We start from the raw sequence: 19,273 nt of genomic DNA, 5'->3' as shown, positions 1-19,273 counted from the left end.
GGTTGTACTAAGAGGGGGTATTTGGGGAAAGATGATTTGTGCTGGGATTGGGGGTGGATTGTACTAGAAGGGGGTATTTGGAGGGGGGGGCATTTATACTAGGAGGGAGAACTTGGGGGGGGGGGATTTGTACTAGGAGGGGGGAATTTATGGTAGGAGTGGGGAATTGGGGGGAGAGGATTTGTGCTAGGAGAAGGATTTGGGGTGGGGGATTTGTAGTAGGAGGGAGGATTGTGGGGGGGGGGGGTTAATGCTAGGAGTGGAAATTTGGAGGGGGGGGGAGGATTAATGCTAGGAGCGTGAATTTATGCTAGGAGTGAGGATTTGGAGGAAGGATTTGGGGGAGAGGATTTACACTAAAGGGGGGATTTGGGGGAGAAGATTTATGCTAGGAGGGTGGATTTGGGGGAAAACTGGCTCCTAACTTTTTTAGCTGGCTCGTAAATTCAAAGTGAATTTGTTAAGCCCTGGGCCTAGTTATAGCCTGATCAGGGTGAAGAGCATCAGAGGGGCATGGCTTAGGTCAGGCACTATATCTGGAAGCCTGTTACAATGAATAATGAATAAACCTTATGGTGTTATTTTAACAGAGCTTCATTTTCTGCCATACTATAGCATCTCTCTTTGCACTGCTTCATAGAAAAAGCTTCAGTCTTACTAATGATAATTTACATGTACTATTCAGATGTTTTACTTTGTGCACTTCTTTGGAACATTGCTTACACAGTTCTTTGACACCTAAAGGCAGTGGATAGGGATCATACACCATTGAGTACAACCAGATACCGGCAGGGCTCAGGTGGCCTTAGATTGCCAGAGTTCACCTACCTTGATTAATTCCTCTATGATGTATAAAGTGAGCTGGAAGACATATACTGGTACACTAAAACCATTGAGGTTATGGAATGTAATCCAAATATAACCAACTCATTACTCTAGTTTTAAGACCCAAGGCCCAATTAAAATGCGCCTATACTAATAAAGTATAACTAAAGCCAAAACTTGTCTTTTTGGATGGAGTACGGAATGGTAAAAATCCCTAGTCAGGTTTTGTTTTTTCACCCGTGGACACAACACGAAGCGTGAGACAATCTCTCCAACCTGAGGGAAATACCTTCTTAGACAGTTGCCCCCAGGACAAGTGTGTATTGGAAAATTCTTCTGGTGGCAACTCAACATTTTGGTTTCTTCTTTGCTTTCGGTCCCAGTGAAATTAGTCACCTGAACAAATCTAGAAAATATCTTCCTGACGAGGACACAGCAAGAAAAACAGGCCAGGAGTACTAAGAACTCTGTCCAAAACTAAAAATAAATAAAATAAAGCAGAATAAAACAAATGTGGATCTGTCACTGCTACCAGGCAATCAAGCTTCCTCCTTTGGAATAAGGAATCCTTGTGAAATAATGACTCTGGCAGGCTGCTTTAGGCAGCAGTCTTCTTTATGAAGTGGTCATGAGCAAGGTCCAAAAGTAAGAGACTTACCTCTGCTTCTGAGATCACACAGGAGGCACTTCCTTCCCAGGCCTCCTCAGAGCTCTGACTTTGGTCACTTCCAATGTCACTGGCGTAGCTCTCTGCATCGCTATATCCAAGACTGCGAGGAAGGGATACTCCGCTGTCCCTACATTTATTGGCCCAGGAGGCTACATCAGAAAATCTGTGATATGGGTCGTCGTCTCCTCCATAGCTATTGACAAGGACACAGCAGGAGAAGCACATTAGATGTACATCAAGTCAAATTTACAAAACTCATGAATTTGTAATGCATTAAGCTGGGCAAAACAAGAGTCACTAATAAGTGACCCACGGATTGCTTTTTAGAGGGGCATCAATAATAACTGCAAATCTGAACGAGCCCAAAGATATACAAAATATTGTTTATAACATTTTTTCTTTTTTATTTCAAAAACAATAAGCACATCTTGAGATTTTGGCAGATGTGGGTAAGCTAGTTCTCTGCAACAATTAGTCACCAATTTTGCGATTAGGTGTTTTTTTGGATAGATTACTCACCCATCCGGTGAATCAAGCTGTAGCCCACCCAAAGCCCACTACACCCCATGCTGACATCTTGTTTTGTGACATCATCAGGAGGCTGGCCTTCTGATGATGCTGCACTGCACCAGTGTTCATTTTGATGTAAAATTTCAATTTAGTTTTAGTTCTAGTCTTTTGACTAAAATGCCGTTTTAGTTTTAGTCATCAATTAAAAGAACACACAGTCAGCTGATCCAGCTCTTCTGGACAAAAGAAATACATGAAATATGTGAGCCGCTGCTATAATAAACACTGAAAAAAAGCAACCTAAATATATATCATATATGTAATTACCTATTGAGAATGATGCACTAACACCGAGTGACTACAAATAAGGACTCAAGGAAGTGGAGTCACTGCTGGCTAAAAATCCCTTTACACACTAAAACTGTTATCAGATCCTTCCGGTGAGGGTTACATTTGAGGAGAGCGATGTCATGTGGTGCGGTGAAGGCCTGTCGTCCTTTTTTGATGAGATCCCATATGAACACTCTTTAGGATTCCTTGAAGTCTTTGCTGGACTTGCCCTTCACAGGGCTGTTTATCACCATTCGGGGGTTATTTATATCACATTTAAGCGCTCCTTCAACCTATTAATTACATATATGAACTTTATAGGTTGCTTTTTTAGTTTTAGTCGTATTTTAGTCATCTGAATTGTTTTAGTCATATTAGTCGACTAAAATCGAATGGATTTTGTTAAATTGTAAAGCATTTTTTTAAGCATTTCTCCAAAGTTTGCAAACTCATTATATACTCCTGGAGTAAAAATTTTATATTCTGTAGTAGGGATGGGGAAGTAAGGGGGTGCACAGGGTAGAGAATTGAACAGTCTGGGGAGGCTGTTATTTTAAACAGTGGTAAGCACTGCTGGGAGGGGAAACGCTCACCACATGGTTTGCAGGGAATTGTTCCAGAACTCCCAGGTAGCAGGCAGATGGAGGGAGCCTGCGTCTCCCAGCCAATACAGCTTGTCAGGGAACTGGGGCTTTAAGACCCCTTTTACACTTGTGTGACTTGGGACTGCAAAGTTGCATGACAAGTCGTACCCCATGAATTCCAATGAGTATCGTTCATATCTGTGTGACTTCAAAGTAGTCCCTGCACTACTTTGGTCCGACTTTGATGCGACTTGAGGTCTATAGACCTTAAGATTACACAGGCGTTGCTTCAAGTCACGTCAAAGGCGTGACAAAATCACGTTAAAAGGTGCAGAAAAAAATCACGCACAAGTGTGAAAACGGGCCTAACAGACAGGCGGGGCTCTAAAGGAAAGCAGGAGTTCAGGTGGGTAAATGTCCCTTCCTCACATTTTCATTCAGTTTTCATTCATTGATGAAAGTAGGAATTGATTTTCGTCATAGTTTTCATCAATTGACTTAATTCAAATTTTATTTTGGTTTAGTTTTCATCATTGAAGACATGCAGTTGATTACAATATTTTCGTTGATGAAATTAATGCCGCATATACACGAGCGGATTTTGCGTTGGAAAAATCTTGGGTGTTTTTTCTGACGGAATTCCGCTCAAGCTTGGCTTGCATACCCACGGTCACACAAAAGTTCACCGAACTTTCAACCGTCAAGAACGTGGTGACGTACAACACTACGACGAGCCGAGAAAATGAAGTTCAATGCTTCCAAGCATGCGATCAAATTGTTTCCGAGCATGCGTAGGAATTTTACGCGTCGGAATTTGTACAGACGATCGGAATTTCCGATCTAAACTTTTTCCGACCGAAAAAAAATTGAGAACCTGCTCTCAATCCTTTGCTGGCTGAAATTCCGCCAGCGAAAGTCCAATGTCCGACCAAAAGCTCTCATCGGACCTTTTCTGGCAGAATTTCAGATCGAGTGTAGGGGGCATAACACTGCACTGCACATGCGCATGTTTTCTAAGTGGCCTGGAAGCTTCCTGGCATGAGTGATGTGGCTATCCTAGGAGGCTTCAGGCAGGCAGGTGGGGGGCAGAGGTGGCGTCATTCTTGCCTATGTGCTGAAAATAGGTATTTCCCCTACCATTAAAATAATGCAATTTCTGCTGATTAAATAATAAGATACGTTAGTGGCATTTTTTTTTGCTTTTTTTTGTATAGGACAACTTTTATTTATTTATTGTTTTTTCAAATATTACATTTTTATTAGTATTTCTATTTTCACAATAAAATACAGAAAATCTTAGAACAACTATATAGTTACATTCCATCCGCAATATAAAACATCCAGACTATCAGGACAACTTTTATGTATGGCTTTGCTATGGTCATAAATGCAGTTTAAATGACAGAAAAAACATTTCCTGTGTCTAGTGAAGGTTTGTGCAATCTGAACTGCACCAGTGAATGGTGTCCTTAGTTTACATTTACACCGTACCTGCTGTAGGTAATCACAGGTGGTTCTTTTTGTGGGTTTGGAGAGGAATGCTGAAATAGGAGAAGGTACATATGAGAACAATGAAAGACATAATCCCCTTCTTTCTACAGCTACACACCACTTCCTTCACTGAGCACCCCCTCCCCATACTCCATTCTGACTTCCACTATATTCTACTGTTCTTCTGGCTGGATGTACACTGTTCTGTGTGCATGTAGCGTGCATAGTAACACACGCGTGTAGGAATGAATGGTTGGTCCCCCAGAGGGTTTCTTTGCCTTTCACACTAAACTGCAGCACATAGATACAACCAACCACATAGGAAAGAATTGGATTTCATGCAGCAAACGCCTGAAACAGACAGATTTGATTGGGTCCTTACTAATGTAAAGAATAATTTATAATATATATATATATATATATATATATATATATATATATATATATATATATATATATATATATATATATATATATATATACACACTGCTCAAAAAAATTATAGGAACACTCAATGGGGAAAAATGTCATGCTGGCTATCTATACTGATGTGGACTGGGTAATGTGTTAGGAACAAAAAGATGCCACATCATTTGATGGAACTGAAAATCATCAACCTACAGAGGGCTGAATTCAAAGACACCCCAAAAATACTCATCGTTTCTGACTGTTTTTCCGCTAATTTTGCACTCTACAGGCTAGACAATAAAATCAATGGAGAAAAATATCCTGCTGGATATCTATTCTGATATGGAATGGGTAATGTGTTGGGAACAAAAGGAATGCCGCATGGTTTGATAGAAATTAAAATTATAAACCTACAAAGGGCTCAATTCAAAGATACCCTGAAAATCAAAGTGAAAAAGTGACGCAGCAGGCCATTTAGATTTGCAATGAAATTATAGAAACTCAAAATAGTACTCAATAGTTTTATGGCCCCCATGTGTTTGCATGCCTGACAACGTCGGGACATGCTCCTAATGAGACAACAGATGGTGTCCTGGGGTATTTCCTCCCAGATCTAGACCAGGGCATCACTGAGCTTCTGAACAGACTGAGGTGCAACCTGGCAGCATCGGATGGATCAAAAATAACGTCCCAAAAGGTGTTCTATTGGATTTAGGTCAAGCGAGCATGGGGGCCATTCAATGGTATCAATTCCTTCATCCTCCAGGAACTGGCTGCATACTCTTACCACATGAGGCTGGGCATTGTCGTGCACCAAGAGGAACCCAGCACTCACTGCACCAGCATAGGGTCTGACAATGGTTCCAAGGATTTCATCCCTATACCTAATGGCAGTCAAGGTGCCATTGTCTAGCCTGTAGAGTCCTGTGTGTCCCTCCATGGATATGCCTCCCCAGATCATCACTAACCCACCACCAAACTGGTCATGCTGAATAATGGTACAGGCAGTATAACTTTCTGCATGGATTCTCCAGACACTTTCACATCTGTCATATGTGCTCAGGGTGAACCTGCTCTCATCTGTGAAAAGTACGGGGCATCAGTGATGGACCTGCCAAGTCTGGTGTTCAATGGCAAATGCCAATTGAGCTCCACTGTGCCGGGCAGGGAGCACAGGACCCAATAGAAGATGTCGGCCCTGACGGCACCCTCATGAAGTCTGTTTCTGATTGTCTGCTCAGAGGCATTGACACCAGTGACCTGCTGGAGATCATTTTGTAGGACTCAGATAGTGCTCACCCTGTTCCTCCGTGCACACAGGAGCAGATTCTCGTCCTTCTGATGAGTTAAGGATCTTGTCCAGCTCTGAGTAACTGTCTACTGGAATCACCTCCATGCTCTTGAGACTGTTCTGGGAATGGCATGTACTGATGTGCCATCCTGGAGGAGTTGGACTGCCTGTGCAACCTCTATAGGGTCCAGGTATCGCCTCATGCTACCAGTAGTGACACGGACCCAAGCCAAATGCAAAACTAATGAAAAAACAGTCAGAAACGATGAGTATTTTCAGGGTGTCTTTGAATTCAGCCCTCTGTAGGTTGATCATTTTCATCAAACAATGTGACCACCTTTCATTCCTAACACATTACCCAGTCCATATCAGTATAGATATCCAGCATGATATTTTTCCCTATTGAGTGTTCCTTTAACAGTGTATATAAGCTTGGTAACACAAATTTCTAATCAGCCAATCACATGGCAGCAACGCAATGCATTTAGGAATCTAGACGTGATGAAGACGACTTGCTGAAGTTCAAACCGAGCATCAGAAAGGGGATTTAAGCGAGTTTGAATGTGGCATGGCTGTTGGTGCCAGACAAGCTGATCTGAGTATTTCAAAATGAGAAAATACCCAGTGAGTGGCAGTTTTGTGGAAGTAAATGCCCCTGTTGATGTCAGAGGAGAACGGGCAGACTGGTTCAAGATTATAGAAAGGTAACAGTAACTCAAATAACCACTCGTTACAATCAAAGTATGCAGAATACCATCTCTGAATGCACAACACATCGAACCTTGAAGCAGATGTGATACAGCAGCAACAGACCACACCGGGTGCCACTCCTGTCAGCTAAGAACAGGAAGCTGAGGCTACAATTAGCACAGGCCCACTAAAATGGGACAATAGAAGATTGGACAAACATTGTCTGGTCTGATGAGTCTCGATTTTAGCTGCAACTTTCAGATGGTCGGGTCAGAATTTGGCGTAAACATGAAAGCATGGATCCATCCTACCTTGCATCAATGGTTCAGGCTGGTGGTGGTGTAATGGTGTGAGGGATATTTTTACACTTTGGGTACCAATTGAGCATCATTTAAACGCCACTGCCTACCCAAATATTGTTGCTGACCATGTCCATCCCTTTATGACTACAATGTATCCATCTTCTGATGGCTAATTCCAGCAGGATAATGCACCATGTCACAAAGCTCAAATTATCTCACGACTGGTTTGTTGACCATGACAATGAGGTCACTGTACTCCAATGGCCTCCACTGTCACCAGATCTCAATCCAATAGAGGACCTTTGGGATGTGGTGGAACAGGAGATTTGCATCATGGATGAGCAGCTGACAAATCTGCAGCAACTGTGTGATGCTATCATGTCAATATGGACCAAAATCTCTGAGGAATGTTTCCAACACCTTGCTGAATCTATGCCACAAACAATTAAGGCAGTTCCGAAGGCAAAAGAGGGTCCAAACTGCTACTAGTAATTAGTAAATTTTGCTTCACTTTCACTCTCAGTGATAACATTAACTAGGCCTTTTCAGAGAGTGAATCTCCCAAACAGGGGCACAGACAGCAATAAAAACCTGACAGCTGTAACAGGGGTGGACTGACAACTCATGGGACCCCCGGGCAATAGGAGATTATGGGGCCCCCAGGCAATCAGAGATTATGGGGCCACACAGTATATATACACACACACACACACACACACACACACACACACACACACACGCTTCTATTGGCTGATAAGGTACTGGAGAGGTGGGGCAGCTATAATCTCTGGATTTTTAGACCAAAAGGATGTTGGTAAGGGACATTTCAGAGACAGATGTAAAAACAAAAAAAACAAAAAAAAAACACAGATGATTTTGACATACTGTCCCTGGTTTTACTGAGGCTGGCAACCCTGATGGGGTCCTCTAGTAGCCCGGGGCCCCTGGGCAGTGCCCGAGTGGCCAAAAGGTCAGTCCACCCCTGAGCTGTAATAATCCCCCTCTCCACTCTATCCAAAACAAAAAAAAGAAATAAAAAAAGTTGTCTATAGTTATACTTTAATTACCTCTATCATTCTCTAGAATTGTTACATTGCATCTCTTGTTACAAAGAGTATGTACTGTATTTCCTATGCTCCTCAGCTCTATCTAGTGGCTATAATGCCATATTTTACTACTGCTCACAATAAAAGAAAATTAATTTAGAATAGAAAATAGACTAAGAAACAACAGCTTTATCCAATTCTTACAGAACCAATGTATGTACATGCAGATTCTCTGGATAAATGGCTATGAAAATTCGTTTTTTTTTAAGGCCCTAAAGACACAAACTTGATGGAATGAATCAGTCAGTATCTTCATAGCCTGTATATTACATGTATTACATAGCTGTGAAACATCATTTTCTCTCCTGTCTAAATGCAACTCACCCGTCTGCGCTCATTTTCAAGGTTTGATAAAGCTGACCGCATGCAGTCATTACTGTCATACAGGGACTTGTTGGCCTCGCTGGAACCAGAAAAAGTAAGTTAAGACACGTGGTCCGTAAAAAAGGAGAAAAGGCAAAAGTATTCTTGTTGGTTTTTAGGGATTAAATATTCAGATGTAATATATGATCACTTATCTCCTTTAACAGTTTAAGAATTGCGTAATAGAATGATCAAGAATTATTCATGACGGTTTTCCCCCTAGCAGCCAATCAAATTCCAACTTAGGTTTACGTAAATTAATTCAATTATTTTTCTGTTGGTTACTGCATATACACATTGCTTTTTTTCTGTCCCATTCACACCTATATGGTTTGTGCAGATTGCATTTGCGTGGGCACAGCAGCCCATTCATTTGAATAAGTTGCTGTACCTGCAGGAAACAGGAAAAAGATCCCTGCACCTTTTAAATTCACAGCAGAAAAAGCACTATGCGATATTCTGCACCCAAAAATGCACCGCATTTTCAGATGTGTGGGGTGCCATTAATTCTTACTTTTTTTTTTCTTGCTAAAAACCTACCCCCTAACTTACCCCACCCCCTTCCAACCTAACTCGTCCTCCTCCAACCTAACCCACTCTCCTCCAACCTAACCCGTCCTCTTCTATCCTATCCCACTCTCCTCCAACCTAACCCGTCCTCTTCTATCCTATCCCACTCTCCTCCAACCTAACCCGTCCTCTATCCTATCCCACTCTCCTCCAACCTAACCCGTCCTCTTCTATCCCATCCCACTCTTCTCCAACCTAATGCCCTGTACACACGGTCGGACTTTCCGATGGAAAATGTGCGATTGGATCTTGTTGTCGGAATATGCGATCGTGTGTGGGCTCCATCTGACTTTTCCCGTCGGAATTTCCAACACACAAAGTTTGAGAGCAGGATCTAAAATTTTCTGACAACAAAATCCGATCATTTAAATTCCGATCGTGTGTAGACAATTCCGATGGACAAAGTGCCACGCATGTTCAGACAAAATCTATTGGCTACTGGCCTCTTTATAGTCCCGTCGTACACATTGTACGTCATCGCATTCTGAACGATCGGATTTTCCGACAACTTTGTGCAACCGTGTGTATGCAAGACAAGTTTGGGCCAAAATTTGTCAGAAAAAATCCGACGGAGTTTGACGTCGGAATGTCCGACCGTGTCTACAGGGCATAACCCGTCCTCTTCTATCCGATTCCACTCTCCTCCAACCTAACCCGTACTCTTCTATCCGATTCCACTCTCCTCCAACCTAACCCGTCCTCTTCTATCCTATCCCACTCTCCTCCAACCTAACCCACTCTCCTCCAACCTAACCCACTCTCCTCCAACCTAACCCGTCCTCTTCTATCCTATCCCACTCTCCTCCAACCTAACCCGTCCTCTTCTATCCTATCCCACTCTCCTCCAACCTAACCCGTCCTCTTCTATCCTATCCCACTCTCCTCCAACCTAACCCGTCCTCTTCTATCCTATCCCACTCTCCTCCAACCTAACCCGTCCTCTTCTATCCTATCCCACTCTCCTCCAACCTAACCCGTCCTCTTCTATCCTATCCCACTCTTCTCCAACCTAAACAACCTTCCTAATCCACACTACTCCACAGAGTTCCCCCTTCACAGTATCTGTGTCCCAAGGTCAAAGATAAAGGGAGAAAGCTCACTATAAGTCCATGGAGCTGTAATGCACAGTAGCAGCAATGACAGTGAGATTTGTGGTGCTGGATGTACACAAACAATGGAGGCCGTGACCATCAGAACATGGTAAATAGGCATCAGTGGAGAGGAAAGGTGGGTCAGGGCAAAAAGGATAAGTTGGACTGTGAGTAGAGGAATTTACTCACTTTAGTATCTGAATTTGGCTAGTGTATCCTCTGCTTTCATCTATCATTTGCTTCAGCAGATCCTTCTCCCTGTGTTAAATGAAAAATAAATGCTGTATATAATTACATGCACATAATAGCTGGCACATCATCAGCCACTCTCCTGCAGAGCTTCCGGTTGGACCAGTGTCTGCTATCCCACTGTGACTCACCTGACGTCAATGGACCTCAGAAGTGGCCAGATCTTTAATCTCTTTCTCCTCTCTCTGCCTGAGTGGCTCAGCCATAATCACCGCTGTGTGTTTAACTAAAGTGTGCTTTAAAGTTTCACAAAGTCTGACCCTGTGTGTAACAAATGACTGCAGCAAACACTAGAAGACCCATTATGTAAAACCAACCATGTAATGATGGGAATAAGTCTCACCATAAATTCTAATAAGCATGTTAATATTTTACTTGCTCTATGATGAAGTCCTTTTTCCTATAAAAATACAATGTAATGTGTGTGACTGAAGACGAGAACAGCACCATCTATATAGAGACGCAATTACAAAGTTCATGTGCTGCAAGGGAATCCTTGTTCATAAAAATATAATGTAAATGTAATGGTGATGAGAAAAACAAAGCATAGCAACAAGCGACTAAAAGAAACGTGTATGAAATGTGACGAGAGCAGCTGGGGAGAACCCCCAATCCTGTAAGGACTGGGAGGGACTGGGAGGCACTGGGAAGGGGTGGAGGTGGTGCAACTCAGCACCATGTTGCACTCTAAATATGGGTTTAACATGCAGCATGGTATAAAAAGGTGGACTTGACCTTTAAAAAAGGTATAGCGAAAAGCTTCCTTTGAAAGAAAAATAATAAAAAAAAGTGTTGCTTACCTTGCCCTGTATGACGCCCTTTAAGTCTAGTATACACGGGGCGATTCAATAAAAACCAGCTGACATTTGGCCCACGTGTAAGGCAGCCAGTGCAGCAGAAGCCTGCCGTTTGGCTGGCTTATGTTGGACGAGCATGATGGAAAACCAGCAACCAACAAGCTCCTGACCAGCGCTCTTAGCCAACGGTTGAATGTGCTGACCAGAGTGTTCTGGCGGGGGGGTTGTAGTCCATTGACACAGACAACGGAGCTCGGGAGTGAGAATGCACAAGTGCCCTCATGGGAAATGGCTTCCCATGGGGGCACTGGACAGAGAGGAAGAGCCAGCAGCGCCGGCGGGTGATCCGAGAAGGGAAGGTTGGGGGCCGCTCTGTGCAATTCTATTGGACAAAGCAGGTAACTAAAAAGATGTTTGGTAGTTTCAAAAAATAATCCTTCACAACAACTTTAGGCATGCCAAAGCATGTCTGACCTGCATCATACCCCGCCTTGCCTATCACGGGATGTCCATGTGAAGTTTGAGAGGAGGGATAGCAGGTTTGTCCTTGACAAAGACCCACAAGCCTGGCATGTGCAAATGTAAAATTGTGCAGGAGTCAGTGGTTATTGAAGTTTTAGCTGCAGAATCACGTGTCCGACATTGAACGTGTGACCACAGATCGAGCATGGGTGCACAAAGACAGTAGTGAAGGATTTTACATGAACATAGGTAAGGAAGGAGAACAAGAAAATTCTAATTTTTAAAGAGATTTGTGAATCAAATAACGTGCAGTTTGAATGCAGAGGGGGTCTATGTAGCAATACTTAATTTGTGATGAGACTTTCATTTACCCAGATGGGAACAAGGTTGGTTATGCCATAAAGCGTTTGTTACCCCAAAAAAATAAATAAATTATCCTGTTCCCTTAATGCCTGTTATGCAGCACAGTGCTTGTGCTGTGTAATTTGGCCCCCTGTAACATCTGGCTGATCCTACCAGTTTTTACCCTCCCCTATGTAAACTGACCATGGTTAATCATGGCTGCTGAGCCCGACACCGTAGTCAGTTTATATGACTCAGTCATCCGCTCTCTCCTGTCTGCTCTCCCCCGTCCTCATCTGTCTTCTCCCTCTCCCCTTCCCGCCACGCCTTTCAGCTAGTGACAGTGCCCATCCTCCTCCTGCTGCTGAAATAACTCTGACCTCTTTATACTATCCTCTTTATCTCCTAATGACAGGTGTGTGGGCGTTTTATAAAAAAAAATGCAGTCTACCTTATTTATGAGCGCTGCTCGGCACTCACATGACCGTCCGGCTTGGTCCTCCTCCCCTCCCAACTGACATAAGAAAGGGAATCTCGCCCCTCCCACTCTAGTTGTCAGACGGGGAGAGGAGGGAACTGGACGGTCACGTGAGCACTTGTTTACGCTTGTAAATAAGGTATAGACTGCATTTTTTTTTTTTTTTAAATGACCCACACAGGGGCACCTGTCATTAGGAGACAGAGCGACTAGTATAAAGATGTCACAGTGGCTTAACAATCACACTGGAAAAAGCAGCCACTCACAGCAGGAGCCAGTGCATCTCCATTCACTGTTTCAGGTCCAATTTCAGCCCAAATTTTGGGCTGAATGTGGACCTGAAATTGATCAAAAAGATGCACAGGACTCCTGTGCAATTCACACCAGAGCCGATGCGGAGATGTGTGAACCGGCTCCATAGAGAGTCGGTCACAATCTCCCGCTATGCGAATTGGATGTGGGGAAAACTGCATCCAATTCACATAGGTGTGAACCCAGCCTTAAACTGGCCATATACTCTTATGCCCCGTACACACAATCGGATTTTCCGACAACAAATGTTGGATGTGAGCTTGATGGCTGAAAGTCCGACCCTGTGTATGCTCCATCGAACATTTGTTGTCGGACTTTCTGCCAACAAATGTTGGCTAGCAGGTTTTCAAATTTTCAGCTCACACATGCTCGGAACCAAGCAGAAGGAGCCGCACTGGCTATTGAACTTCCTTTTTTGCGGCTCATCGTACGTCTTGTACGTCACCACGTTCCCAGGTTTGTAATTGTTGGCCAACAATTGTGTGATCGTGTGTATGCAAGACAAGTTTGAGCCAACATCCTTCGAACAAAAAATCCACGGTTTTGTTGGTGGAAAGTCCGATCGTGAGTACGGGCATTAGAGCTTTCCTTTCTGAACGAACAAAAAAAAAAAGGAGGAGGTTCCTTCATCCATGCTAAACAGCATGGATTGATGAATATCCCTCTGCAGGTATTATATTCTGATATTTTGACAGCCAGCAATGGAGGCCCAACAGCAGCTGCATATGATTGGATGCAACTGTTGAGCCAAAACATTTTTGTCTGGCTCATTTGATTTTTAGATCAAAGAACGTCAGGTGGGAGGGTGGTGACAGGGCACCCAATGGGAAACTTTCAGCTGGTTCATCAGGAACCAGACAATAGTCACATAGGCTATGGCCAGCTATACTCTCCATATCTAATATCAATACAAATCAGTCGCTGTGCTCATTCCCGTATACCGTTACCTTTCATGGTGCAACTGCTGATCAGAAAAGTCGTTTTTTAATCTGTCCAATTCAGTCTGTAGAAGGGAGATGCTGGTTTGTGTTTCTAGTAGGTTCATTTTCAAGAGCTCATTCTCCTACAAAGGGAACACCAAACTTGTTACATCAGAGCATTTAAAACAGAAGTGGTCAGAATAGAAGTGGTGGATCGGACACCATCAGACTTCAAAGATATCCCTGAAGTATAGCTTTAGAATTCAGTGATATGTCCTTCCTTGCCAATTACATTTCACTGTGCCCCCACCAAACCCCCCCGAACACTGCAAGCTTTAAAAAAAGTACAAGCCCTCCTAGCAAGACTTCCTCTACAAGTTTTAGCCTAAACAGTATAAAGTTCTTATTAAAGTAGTAATAAGCTGTAATTCAGCTGACTCTTGGCTATCAAGTAAAAGTGACTCAAGCAGCCCAATCACTTTGTGAAATAGTTTTTCTCCATTTGGCAGGTGCAAATAGTTTAAAGAATATGTAAACCCAACATTTCATATTCCTGATATGTGCCCTGCTATACCATGTACTTGTAGTAGAAAGTATCCTGTTCTCTTTGTATTGCTTCCTTTGTGTGAAATCCCTGGTGTTTCTACCAGTTCCTCGGATTTCCTATTAAAAACTGACCACACTAAGCTGGAGAGCACACTGTGGTCAGTTCTCTGGTTGTGCTGGGAGCCTGCTCTCCTCCAATGATCAGACTTGCCCTGACACACACCCCCTTCTCCTGCAAAACCATTCACTGGGAATATCTGTGTACTCCTTCCCCAGGTCTTGTGCAGCTTAAAACCGAGGGAATGTGATGACTTATAATATATAATATAATAAGAGGAAAAAATGTATTTATAATAACTTATAATGTTTTTGTATCATACACAAATGTTTTGCCTTTTATTTCTATTTCCAACGGAATAGGTTATTTTACAAAGCGGGGGTATACAATCGCTTTAAGGCTTGACACATTTGGTATCTACCTGCTGAAACCCCGTATTTTTTAATTTACCATAAAACTTTTATTGTATTTTTTTCCTGAAAATAAAGATTTAGATAAACAGTTTCACAAATGAAATGCAAAAAAAAAAGAAAATAAAAAAAAATGCACCTGCCATTTTTTTTTATTATTTAGAGCTTCTGCTTTCAGAAAGTAAATGATGTGTTCCGGGTTTTGGGGCAAAAAAAAAAATTGCAGATTATAATGTGTGCGAAAAATGAATAAATTTCTCTAGACACAAAATGGTTAAAAAATACGCAAAAGCAGATTTCAGCTTTTCTATTCATCAGACTATAGTTACCTAATAGTTTGTTACATGTAGTTGCGGTCTGTGCTATATTACTGCTACACTCCATATCCATTATACCAATGACCAATAATGGTTGCTGCAGAAAAAATGATCAAAAACAGTGCACCAAAGGGACTAGTAGATTGATGTGAAAAAGACTTTAAAATGTCATTTATTAAATGTAAAAAATGAACACAGACATCTGATCCCTGCAGGATCTAAACACATAAAAAATATAAAAAAATATAAAAAAAACACCAATCATAAAACGGACAGATGTTTGATAATGAAAAGCTCCTCAGATCTCTCAATTATAACTTTGGAAAGGTGAAAACCAAAGACCAATGTGCACAGCTATCGAATGCCTAATGAATGCAATCAATCATCTGAAAGAACCCAGAGCGTTGTATGAAAAGTCAGTGTAAACGAATGGAACAATGTTCCTAGGGACACTCACTTCATAGGTGTTCAATGGGCTGCAGAGCTGATGAGTCAAGTCTGATGACCGAGGGGGAGGTGTTTATTTCAGCGCCATCTGAAGCGTTCGGCTTGGAGGCAGAGGTGTAATGCTGCACGCTGGGTGGTGAGGATCAAGCTTAGTCACCAGATGATATCAGCTGTACACATAGGCAGCTTAGAGAACGCTGCACTGCTTGCAGCGCCGCTTGTCCGAGCGGCTGTGGATCACATGAGAGGCTTGTCACGTGGAAGGCTGTGAAGGGGAAGGTTGCTATGCCGACTCTCCTGCTTACATGTTTCGCACTCCTGCGCTTTGTCAAAGCCCTTTGTTTACACTGACTTTTCATACAACGCTCTGGGTTCTTTCAGATGATTGATTGCATTCATTAGGCATTCGATAGCTGTGCACATTGGTCTTTGGTTTTCACCTTTCCAAAGTTATAATTGAGAGATCTGAGGAGCTTTTCATTATCAAACATCTGTCCGTTTTATGATTGGTGTTTTTTTATATTTTTTTATATTTTTTATGTGTTTTAGATCCTGCAGGGATCAGATGTCTGTGTTCATTTTTTACATTTAATAAATGACATTTTTAAAGTCTTTTTCACATCAATCTACTAGTCCCTTTGGTCCGCTGTTTTTGATCGTTTTTTCTGCTGCATCCATTTTTTGCCAAGTCCATAATGGGTTAACAGCCGCACATTGAGACCATCTACAGGACATTTATTTAAATAAACGAACATCCCACGAGATTGTCAAGCGCTCTTAAAGAGACCATTCATTTGTGCGCCAACTTTATATTGTTTTGTTTTACGCAATAATGGTTGCTGGCTGTGCTACACATGTCCAAAAAATAAAATCTATTTGGATTGTATTTTTTGGACATGTGTAGCACACCGAGCAACCATTATTGGTCATTTGTATAATGGATATGGAGTGTTAAATCTCCTATTCAGGCTTATTCAGTAATGGGAGTGTGGAGAACACCCAGTTCCTCCTCAGCTCTCCGGCAGCATGAACCAGCAATTCCTAGCTGTCATTTTGACAGCTGGGACTTGTTTAGTATCAAAGAAGCAGATCTTGTTGCTTTTTTGTATATTGACAGTAGCAGGACAATCTCTGTGGGGTTGATTTACTAAAAGCGGGAAGTGCAAAATCTGGTGCAGCTCTGCAACTGAAACCAATCAGCTTCCATGTTTTTTGTCAAAGCTTAAAGTGGAGTTCCACTCAAAAGTGGAACTTTCACTTTAAGGACTTCTGACCCTCTGAATCCTTTTTTTTGGGGGGGGGGGGTAATCTAGTTTTAACAGGTACCCAGCCCCCACACCTGGTCTTGCTGCCTCGAGCAGAAGTTCTCCTCTTCCCCTCCCACCCTGCAATCTTCTGGAACACGTCACAGGTCCCAGAAGACTGCCCGGCCATTCAGGATGTGCAGCGCGACTCATGCATGCGCAGTGCCCACCCAGCTGTTAAGCCACAAGCTGTCACAGTCAGGTGCCAACACTAGTGATGCCGGTGCTGGGAGAGGCAGTGGAGAGAACAAAGGCTTCAGGTGACCGCATCGCTGGACCGTGCGACAGACGAGTGTATGTATATTAAGAATGTGAAGAGCAAAAGGTTGCCACCACCAATAGCTACTCTGGCCGCTTACCGGAACATTAGATCCCTATTAAATGGGATCAGGAAGCTCATGGATAAGTCACCGGGATGGACCCTTTTGGAAAACCAGGCAGGAAATCTCTCTCCCCCCAACATTCAGGATATTAAGCCGCAATGTTTAAATCCATGTAAAAACAAGGGAATACTCGCATAGCGTAAAAAAAAAACCTTATATTTTATTAAGATAAAACGTACATATAAACTCACATAATCCTGATGTAAACAGAACAGATAAAATGAACGAGCCGGCCGGCTCTTGACTACAGCCCGTAGTTCCGGGACTGGCGTAGAACGGGGTGACGTCAGTACGCCGTTCCTCCCTATGCGTTTCGTCACTCCAAGGACGTGGTCACGGGATAATATTTTAATAAACGCAGAAACGGCTGGAACTCCTCTTTAGGCCCCTTTCACACATAATGTCCATTTTTGACAGACTCAGTTTGCTCAATGGGAATTGCTCTGTTCATCCCTGCTGAGCCGGTGGATGACAGGTCCATCTCTGCTCACTGTGCAGGAATGGACCTGTCAGATCTGGGAGATCCGATGAAAACGGATCTGTCTGTCCACTTTCATCCAATCCGATCTGCAAGACGGATGGAAAATAGGGTTTCCATCGGTCTGAATTTAGCTGATCGAAGTGTAGCAGAGCGGAACGGATCGGATCGGATGTCCGTGGACATGTCACCACGGACATCCGACACTCCATAGAACTGTATGGGGCGTCCATTCAGGTCTGCCTAAAAAAAAACTGACAGACGGACCTGAACGGTCTGCATGTATGAAAGGGGCCTTAATTGAACAAACTGAAATTAGAAGATGATTGGTTACCATGCACAGCTGCCCCAGATTTTGCACTCCCCAGTTTTAGTAAATCAACCCCAGTGAGTTACAATAAAGCAATGTCATTATTTCTTCATTTAACCTTCTCTGGTTCATTCATAGGAGATCAAAGGGACAACCTCTGATCTGCATATGAGGTCATTAGCAACCTTGCAAGTTAAAATAAATGAATAAATATATAGAAACCGTTTTCTGTCCTATTTAAGCACTAGTAACTAGAGCTGAACAATTAAATTGTTAAAAAATCCTGACCTGGATTCACCCCCCAGATCTCTCCTGCAGAGGTTGCTGATTCTTTCATATAAACAAGTGGAGAGACTTATCTGCTCACTCAGCTGTCAAAAGAAAGCATCCAGGCAGTCTGCCAAGTCTTTAACTTGAAACATTGTAACCAAACTTCCTTCTTAGATCAAAGGGATAGAACTTCTGTGTAAATAAATAATCTGGGCAGTCTGCCAAGTGTAAATGCAGGGAGTTTAACCACTTAAAGTCTAAATCTTTTTCTGACACTTCTTTCTTAAGTTAAAATCAACATTTTATGCTAGAAAATTACTTGGAACCCCCAAACATTTATATTATATATATTTTAGCAGAGACCCTAGGGAATAAAATGGCAACTGCTGCAATATTTTATGTCACACTTGTATTTGCCCAGCGGTCTTTCAAATGTAATTTTCAGGGAAAAAAAATACACTTCAATGAATAAAAAAAAAACGAAAACAGTAAAGTCAGCTCATTTTTTTTTGTTTTGATGTGAAAGATGTTACACAGCGAGAATCGTGATCTATCTTAATTTGTGATTCTCATTTTAGCCAGAATCGTGCAGCTCTACTAGTATCCCATAGTGAATCCCTAAATCAGCCCTATTAATCTTACCGTAGCCAGACTACTACATAAATCTGAGATTTACCATGGTATGTCTATGCCAATATGGAAGCTCTGTCATGAAATGCCACACTAGCACCGTCACATCTACGCTTGAGGCATTTGTGCGCATGCCTGCACATACCCACATACAGCCACATCTTGTAATTACTGTCAATGGACGGCTGTACCGGAAGTTCTGCACCATCATGCATGCCGTGCAGACCCCTTACAGCTGTGTGTATGATTCCTCCAAGCAACCACTAGCCTCCCTAATGCCCCACACCCTCACCTTGTGCCAATTCACTGATCCGCATATTAGCCTTAGG

At 42.6% G+C, this 19,273-nt stretch overlaps 1 protein-coding gene across 1 annotated transcript in view; it reads right to left on the bottom strand.

The window, feature by feature from the left end:
- Positions 1-19,273, bottom strand: part of LOC143960273 (ras and EF-hand domain-containing protein-like) — a 106,661-nt gene that overhangs the window by 30,602 nt on the left and 56,786 nt on the right. The window contains exons 6-10 of the mRNA XM_077468687.1: positions 13,819-13,934; positions 10,421-10,489; positions 8,532-8,610; positions 4,411-4,460; positions 1,484-1,688 (exon numbers count right to left, since the gene is read on the bottom strand). Of these exons, the coding sequence (XP_077324813.1) occupies positions 1,484-1,688; positions 4,411-4,460; positions 8,532-8,610; positions 10,421-10,489; positions 13,819-13,934 (519 nt within the window). The remainder of the gene's footprint in view (positions 1-1,483; positions 1,689-4,410; positions 4,461-8,531; positions 8,611-10,420; positions 10,490-13,818; positions 13,935-19,273) is intronic.

This window comes from Lithobates pipiens, unplaced genomic scaffold (genome assembly GCF_037356315.1).
Source record: "Lithobates pipiens isolate NorthernLeopardFrog02 unplaced genomic scaffold, aLitPip1_a1.2 Scaffold_8, whole genome shotgun sequence".
Lineage (NCBI taxonomy): Eukaryota > Metazoa > Chordata > Amphibia > Anura > Ranidae > Lithobates > Lithobates pipiens.
Note: the sequence above shows the minus strand (reverse complement) of the source record. Positions and strands in the feature narration are given on the sequence as shown.